Raw genomic sequence first — 8,706 nt, forward strand, 5'->3', positions numbered from 1 at the left:
ACCACAGTACCTTCAGTGCTCAAATATAACAAAGTACTCAGTTACTGTGTTCGTCATTTTCAACTCTGCAGATTCAGATTGTTAACGCAAAATATAACAAACCAATAAATTAAATTGTTACAAATAAAGATTAAATGATTAGGCAGTTTGTAATATTAGTGATGCTCACACATTATTTACTAATTATAATCCAGTGATATAATGTTTATTCTTGTAAAATGACTTTGAGTGCTTTAAATGTACTCTGTTCCTGATGCTTATGCACTTTTACTCGCGTAAAAGATGTAAATAGTTATTCCACACCTCAGTACTACACAGGTGTGTGTTTGCACGAGTGCGTGTTATGGTTCATGTGTTAAACAGCAGTACAAATATCATATCTTTTGTCGATAAGTGATGATACTGATACTGACATTAATTGTCACTGTGAAATGTTTTATGAGGGGAGCATCAGTTCAGGCTGCCAGTAGATGAGCAGCTGTGTTTTCTGATGAGGTTTTATTACATATTTTATTGTTAAGACATGATTTGTGGTTATAGAAACATGCAGACAGATCATCGTTTTGTCATATCAAACGGTTTGAACTTGTTTACAGTGATTTAAAAAATCATCTAGACTCATTCAGACATTCAGCGCACACACAGATCGATCTGCTGGTCTGCTGCAGAGGTGGTTCACTGCCATCCAGTGGACAACACACGCAGTACAAAAGGAAAACTATAAAGGGTTAAACCATTACCTAACTTCTGCTTCTGGTAACTTCTAGTATCTTATGTTCGGTTTGTTTTGTTTTTTGCCTAGGGTTGACATCATGTATCCCAGAGATATCTGCCTCCATCTTACATCACCGCAGCACTGAAATATGACATTTGGAAAGTGAACAGAGCTTTCCAGGAACAATTTCCTGCTCACTCTGAATAATCCACAGACTTCACTGTGGCCTCAAAAGCTACTAACAGTGTTTAATGTTTGTGTTCACTCGTCTTTTTTTTAATATTAACTGAGATCCTTGAATGCACACACATAAGCACGATGATAACAAAAACAAATCATACAAATGATTTATTGAAATTCAACGGAAGTTGCACAAACCACAAATAAATAAATCCTTTAAAACCATTGCACAAACCTGAGAACGACAGTGCATATACATTACTACATGTAACAGCACATTAAGACATATTTGCACTCATATATACAGTAACCCTGAGTCTGTTGGCTTATTGTCATGCTTCGTTATGCATTCATTGAGGAAACTTTACATGGCATAGCTATTCACATCCACTAGGTGGAGCAATACGTTATTGTTGTTGTGTTTTTGTAGAGAAGGCACGTCATGGCTGCATCAAAGCTTTTATACAAGCGTGGGAGCAAATAGTCACCTTCATCGACTGAGAGTTATCCATATGATACATGAGAAGACACAGCTCAGTCAGCACTGCAAGAGGGAGCGACGTTAATAAACTACCAACAGAATTCAGTAAAGATTATGTACAGCTTAAACATGATGATGATAATGACCTTAGTTTCACTTCATCCTGAACACATTGTTGGTGACAGTGAGAGCTGACGAAGCCAGATCAGCTGCGTTTTCAGACACCGCCTCATGGGGCATCTGAAAGAGTTCATGAGTGAGAGTGAGATGAAGAATTAAAAGATTCATGTTCAGTGTAAGGGTGAGGGGTGAGCACTGACCAGGACTGGGGGAGCCATGAATAGGTAATTGAAGGGGTAGTGCAGCAGGTTGATGCAGGAGGACGAGTATAGGTCTGCATAACGCATCAGCTGACTTGCAAACAACGTCTGCCTGGAGCCGCTGCGCAGGAGGCTGCCCATCTGGCCATAGGACATATCCATCCTGTAGGTCAGCACCTGCAAACACAAACAAGAGCCACATCAGCAACCTGGAAAGAGTGTGATAAAAGACGAAAAACTCCTGCTTAGCTTAGCAGACATCTTGTTTTTGGTTTCAGTTGCAGCCCCTTCAAAGGTCTTTTATTAGTATTCTGGTCTTGAAATGAAAACCAAAGAATCACACTGTGCATCGCTTGAACTCACTTCATAATACGTACAAAGACAAGATTCATCGCCCAACCAAGAGCTTCCATGGAGGCAACAAATGTCCAATTATTTCATGTGTTAATGATCTAATTTATTGCCATAAACAAAGTTCTCATTGAGAATCTAAACGTGTCCAGCAACAAGAAACAAACAGACGTGTTGCATCCATTTCTTAAACCCCGTCCGTGTGTAACTAGCTGTTGATGATGATTTGATGAGTTGAGCTTACCTTTATTCTAATCATAATGCTGCTGATGTCGGGACACTCTTGACTGCCGCTGTCCAGATGCCTTCAGATGACAAACACAGAAAACTGTTCAAAGCTACTTTAAGCACTTTGTGTAAACTGCATCAAAGTCAAAAGTAAAATGTCGATATCATAAATACACGATAAAACATGATGGTTTGTTTTCCTTTACAATTTGCATTTTCTTTCATACATTTACACATCATGAGTTTCTAGAAGCAAACGTCATTTAACATATTCATCAGTACAAACTCACTTGTAAAGCTCAGCTAAGAAGATGTCGAGACGTTTCAGCTCCTCAAACACATCTGCAAAATCCAAGAAGTTCATCAAGACTTTAAAAAAAAGACATCGCAATAATAATACAACAAATAACCAATGCCATCTATTTGGTCTTACTTTTCTTCTCCTCCCACACTTGCAGCTCCTTGGTGAGCTCCGGTACGACTAGAAAAGTCTTCCAGCCCTGACGTTTCTTAGATTTGAGGATGTCGCCAAAGATGTGGTCGCCGACGTAGAGGATGTTCTTACCTTTGACACCAAGCAGATCACAGACGATGTCCGAAGATCCTGCAAAAATAAATTGATTTAAAATGTTACATAAGCTTACATGGTTCAATTTGTAACATACTACTGTATATCAAAGTAAAAGTAATGAGAAATCTATCTGTTCCTATTTATTAATTTGGTAAATATTATGTGATCATTTCCTAAAAACATAAACAATTTATTGATTCTCACCTCCGGAGTACACAGTTCCATGTTGAAGGTCGCCTGTGTACGTCCCGATCCGGAGCTTTCCTGTGTCCTGTTTCCAAAATAAAACACATTATTGAGATCTGCTGCAGCTCAACGCTAACATAAATATATGTGAGTAAGTCTGCAGTGTGAGACACTTTTTCATACCGTGTCCACTTGTCTGAGCACAGTCCCCCCTGCAAAGAACAGCGGCTTTCTGGTGTCAACGACGACCAGGTCGAAAAAGGAGCGCCAGGATATTTTAGGATTTCCAGTCTTGAATGAAGAGTAAAGTTAAATTCACACGATTTATTTAGACATTTTCTAAATACTGAAAGCAGAGCTGAAACTGGCATACCTTAACATTACTTTCAAGTAGGTATTTCATGATGGCCTTGATGAAGAAAGAGAAAAACAAAAGTCATTTTGAAGGTCTGATATGTTTTATGTTCAGTCACATTTAGTCACAAGAGCTCACCTCTGTGTAGTTGTAGTCACTGTTGGTGGCGAGGAAGACCTTGGCCACTCCTTTAATCCGGGTCAAGAGCACAGGGAGATTTGGCTGTAAAGAACACATTCATTTAAGAAACGTTGTCAAAGAACTACAAGATAATTTGTTGCATAATCTTGTCAGTTTACTCACATCTTTCTCAACATATTTGTCCAAATTCTTGATGGTTCGATCTTTCAGTAACCCCTATGCAGCACACAGATACCAGTTACTATACGATAGAGACAGAGTGTTATTTCCAGTGACAAATAAAATGATCTTTTAATCTGTTAATTCACCATATCATGAATGAAGTCCATTGCATCTCGGACATCCTGGAACATGCTTCTGTAGGACATGAACAAGTCGCCGTGCTGGTAACCGTTCTGGAGGCTGGAGAGAGTGGTGATGTTTGTTTGATAAATAATTCAGTTGTAATTTATAAGAGTTTAAAGCTGGGAGGTTAAAAAAGAAACAATCAAACAGGGGCGTCCGCTCACTTTGTGTATCTGGTGCATCTGGTGAAGAAGTCCACAAGGCAGGTGTAGAGATACGTCTCTGCAGGTGCATGAAAAACACAGGTCAGCTAACATTTTTAAGCTGCTCGTGTAGTTATGTCTTTTGTTAGTCTTATTTTAGACAAAAAAAGAGTCGGGGTAACCTAAATTGCTCTAAGGGTGAGTTTTATACCTGAGAGATTGAAGAGAGTGTTCAGTATGTAGAAACGGTCGGTGTCATCTCTTTGAATGAACTTGTTTGGGTAGTATTTTTTAATTTCATCCCTGTGGAGCACAAACATGACACAGGTCAATATTACACATGTACAAACACAAACTAACTGGCTGACAAGCTGGAAACAAATGTGCAGCTGTGGTTTGTAACCAGTAAAACCACATTGTGTCAGCTCATCTCAGCTGACTGTCAAGCCGCAGTCACTATTTGCTGTTTGTGTTTGTACTGTCATCAAATAACTAAAACACAAACACAAACACATACAGAAAATGCCCCTTTTACCATGAACTTTCATAAGTTGTTGTTTATTATTTGAATGTATTCCACTCATACAGAAAATAAAATCCAAGTTTTAGTTTTTAGAGCCCTTTTTTTTGCAAGGAGTATATAACCAGTATTCATCCATTTATTAATGTACAAGCAACAACATTAAAATGTCAAGGTATTAAAAAGTTACTTTAAGGGTCAGTGTGTAGGATTTAATGCTTTCTAACGGTGTAGCTGCAGACTGCAACCCCTTCCACTCGCCCTCCTGTTCTAAGCGTAGAAGCCACGGAAATTGCGAAAGGCCCTGTCGGGAGCCGTGTTTGTGGTTTGTTGGTTCTGGGCTGCTGTATATAAAAGATTCATTCTGTGGTAATGAAAATGTAATAATTCTTATTTTCAGATTGTTAAACACTAATGAAAGCATAGTTATGCATATTATATATCAATTTCTGCCATATTCTGTAAATAGAGCCCCCGGAAAAAAACCCACTGCAAACTATTACCAATAAAATGAAGTTTATTGTTATAGTATTACTGTATTATCTTTATTGACGCTTTAATACACACTGATGCTTCACATACTGTTTGGTATTTTTTTATCGTGATCATATGTTTTGTGAGTAAAACATTAACGCGACATCTGGGGTGGCTGCTGAGTCAGACCCTCTTCTTACATGTGACAGCTTGTAACAGCGGTCAATGAAAGAAGTATTCACACATTCACATTCTTCACTTGAGTAAAAGCTGCAGTACTGTATACTCTATTACAAGTGTAAGTATTCAAATGTTCAATGAAGTTACAGTACAGTATTAACAAGTATTATCAGTAAAATAATAATAATAAAAAAGTACTCACTATGCAGTCATGATGTCCTCTGTAAGTGTTACAATGTCATTTATGATACTATTTTATACTGATGGACTGATTAATTTAATTTGTTAAATATAGGTTTTAAAAATCTTAATCTGTAAAGTTTCTCCATCTGCCGAATAAATATAGTAGAACCATTACTGTGTAGTTTAGTATAAAAAGAAAAAAGTAAGTACAAGTATGACAGAACTGTACTCAACTACAGTACTAAATATACTTTATTTTCCACCACTAGCTATAATAAGACCTACACAAGAACTTAATATGATGTTTTGTGAATGCAGAAGAGACATACATTATTAGATTTTTGATATTTAATCATACAAACAAACTGCAAATGTTTAAAACTCATGTTCTGTTTGCTGGATTTATTTGAAACGTATTTGGTTCCCAATGAGCTGTTAGAGATTGCAGACATCAATTCAGCATTTAACAGAGTACACAGCAACATTTCTGTTTTGTATTCTGTGAAGATTTTGACTTTACCCTTCGACGAAGAGGAAGCCGTGACTGCAGATTAAAATGTTCCCGTTTGAATCCACCTTCAGGAGGTTCCCGTATGTGGTGTCGATCACTAAACCACTGAAGGAGGAGAAAAGAAAGGGTCAATGTTTATTTCAGGCCTGAAACTGTTTGATTGTAATTACTGACTCATGTATGAAATGCTAGAAATAGGGAACAATTAAAATGTTTGTCAGCTACTTAAAAAAGACCCAATTATCAAAATAGTTTCTTTTTTAGGTAATTATTTTTCTGTTGATCGGCCAATCGATTAATTGACCAGATATTTCAGCTCTAGTTTATTTTCAGCTTATTTTATACAAATCTGTGCTTTTCCGATCACATATTTCAAAATAAATTCTGAACCAATTTATTTGCTTTTTCCCTCCTTTTTCAAGTTTGATCCAATTGTTTATAAATTAATTTGTTTATGGACCCCCCCATAAAAACAAAATGATTCATTTTGAGAGGTTTATACTTAAATTTTTAACCAGAATCAGTAGTTTTCTTTGGGAAAAGTCATTTGGATGTCTTCATTGATATAGTAAAATAACTTTTCTCAAATTGTGTTTTTATAGCAAGACACAAAGAAAAGAAAATGTAAAAAATGTTGTTTTTTTCATTGTTTGTTTCTGGAGCACATTTTTTTTGTTGCATGAATCCTGAGTTACTCGGGTTGATTTCACACTAACCGTGTGGGGAAGCTGGGGTCATACGTGTAGCGTAGAATCTCATGAGGGTATCCAACAGACACCATTCTGTCTCTTATCAGCTCAAAGCCGAGGCTTTCGTAATCAGGAGACTTATACACTGAAAAAAAAAAACGAAGCAAAAGCTAGAATGTACAATTCAATCCAACAGTGATCAGATTTAAAACTTCCACGTGGTGACCCATTTCACACACACACAGCCTTTCTGTTTGTGTTTACATACTCGCAATCGTGTAGTCCATGTCAAAGCCATAGCATTTGATGTTTTCCAGCGTCAGGCTTCTGTTGACAAAGACCCTGTGATCAAACACAACAACAACACAGCTGAAGCCTGCAAGACACATGACCAGGACAAGATGTTTGAGCACAAGACCTCAGAAATGTTATGCATTGACTGAATGACACAATCTGTGTCTGTGATATGGAGTATTGTTAAGGTCCAGTGAGGTGCAGTGTACACGTCAGATGCTGTGTGTGTGTGTTATTTGACCTCAGTCACCTTGTTGTAGTTTTGGCCCCTACAGCAGAGGTGGAGTTGGGTGGAGGGTAGAAACCTTATCACATCTCCTTTAACCATCTCCACTACTGTTTATCAGCAGAGTATATTTAAAAAACAAACAAACAGGGATCCATGATGTATTTTTAAAAAGACTGCTGTGTTCACCAGTTTCCTGTGTCACTTGCTACCAGATGCCCCTCTTTATCAGTGACACCCTGATAGAGTGAGAGCCTCTCTGCTGCACCTCCAGCATGGACGGATGAGACTCAACCCTCCGTGACAGTTCATAGGCAACTTGTAGGGCTGCTGTAAATAATTTACCTGCGAGCTCTTGTGAGTACACCTGAGATCAATCCAGCAAATAGAAGCTGATGAGTGTGCTGGAGGAGGAAGGGGGGCAGCTAGTGAAGTCAGTATCTGCTGATTAAAGTATTTAGTGATAGCCAGCCTTTACAGGATAGAGGCAGGTGAGGGAAGACCAGTTGGCATTAAAGAGAAATATTCTAAATTGTATTATCCTGATGGATAAACCATTTAAAATCATGACTTAATGTAGAAATAAATACAGATTCTGATATGTAAGCACCGAGCTGAAAGGATATTTAAAGCACCAGTGGACTCACTTCTGTTCGTAGGCTCTCATCCTTTCCTGACTCGCATCCACATCCGAGCTGTCCATCGCGTCCATTGTTGCAGCTGAAAACTTTTTAAAAACAAAGACATTCAGCTACATGCAACTGCTGCGCCACTCTGTTACTCAACACATTTTGGCATTTAAAAGACAAATGTATGTACCCAAAAGTTGTAGGCGTGTGTAGAGTGTCTCTTCCGTACGCAGGAGTCCCCTCCTTGCAACTTTTGGCTCGTTTGTGATGCAAACAGCTGAGGGACACGAGCATCCAGCCTGTGTTGTTTTGCATTTGTCAAACACCTCTTCATGCAAGACTTGCAGTTTTCAGCGCATAGATTGTCTTATCAGCGGCGCACACATGTGCCTGGGCTGCGCGCCATGCGTAATTGGTAGGAGTTTCCCGATGATGTCAGTAAGTCCCGCAGTGACGGAGCCAAACATTTCAGATAGATTTGAGTTACAGCAAACAACATGTACTATCAAAAACCTAACTGTAGAAACACGTGAGGAAAACACTGAAAGCGCATTTAGGTGTAGAAACAGGTGTTATGAGTGATTCCGTGATTATTTATGATTATTAGTTTCACATTGTACTCAGTGATTAGGTCTGGTGTCTTGTTGGATGATGATAAAACAGTTAAACTGTATTGGAGAGATGTTCTTGCAATGTAATATTTATGTTTTATGACTACTACTATTGTTTTTCCCACTGCAACAGAATATTTTGTAGTAGCTTTTGTGGTCTGGGACTTCATATATTTAAACATATTTGCATGATGCAACAAAGGTAATTAACTATCTAAGCAATATACAGTATTACACAGGTAGAAATACACTTTGTTATAGTTGGTTTTACTACACCGTTGTCCATAAAGGTGGAATAATTTTGTCACATCAAGTTAATTGTGGTTTAATTTTCACTTTGGAAGAGATTGATCAATAAAGTTTTGACTTTATC

At 38.0% G+C, this 8,706-nt stretch overlaps 1 protein-coding gene across 1 annotated transcript; it reads right to left on the reverse strand.

Annotated features, from left to right (window-relative positions):
* Positions 1–1,048: 1,048 nt before the first annotated feature.
* Positions 1,049–8,069, reverse strand: nt5c2l1 (5'-nucleotidase, cytosolic II, like 1). The gene is made up of 19 exons (XM_019271878.2): positions 7,913–8,069; positions 7,741–7,820; positions 6,842–6,915; positions 6,601–6,718; positions 5,894–5,989; positions 4,228–4,319; positions 4,038–4,095; positions 3,837–3,930; positions 3,691–3,744; positions 3,526–3,609; positions 3,406–3,441; positions 3,216–3,323; positions 3,051–3,117; positions 2,709–2,879; positions 2,566–2,617; positions 2,292–2,352; positions 1,697–1,873; positions 1,523–1,616; positions 1,049–1,439 (listed from the first exon to the last, which is right to left on the reverse strand). Exons 1-18 carry the CDS (start codon positions 8,054–8,056, stop codon positions 1,530–1,532), a joined length of 1,653 nt encoding a protein of 550 aa, XP_019127423.1. The 5' UTR covers positions 8,057–8,069; the 3' UTR covers positions 1,049–1,439; positions 1,523–1,529.
* Positions 8,070–8,706: the final 637 nt, after the last annotated feature.

This window comes from Larimichthys crocea, chromosome IX (genome assembly GCF_000972845.2).
Source record: "Larimichthys crocea isolate SSNF chromosome IX, L_crocea_2.0, whole genome shotgun sequence".
Taxonomy (NCBI): domain Eukaryota; kingdom Metazoa; phylum Chordata; class Actinopteri; family Sciaenidae; genus Larimichthys; species Larimichthys crocea.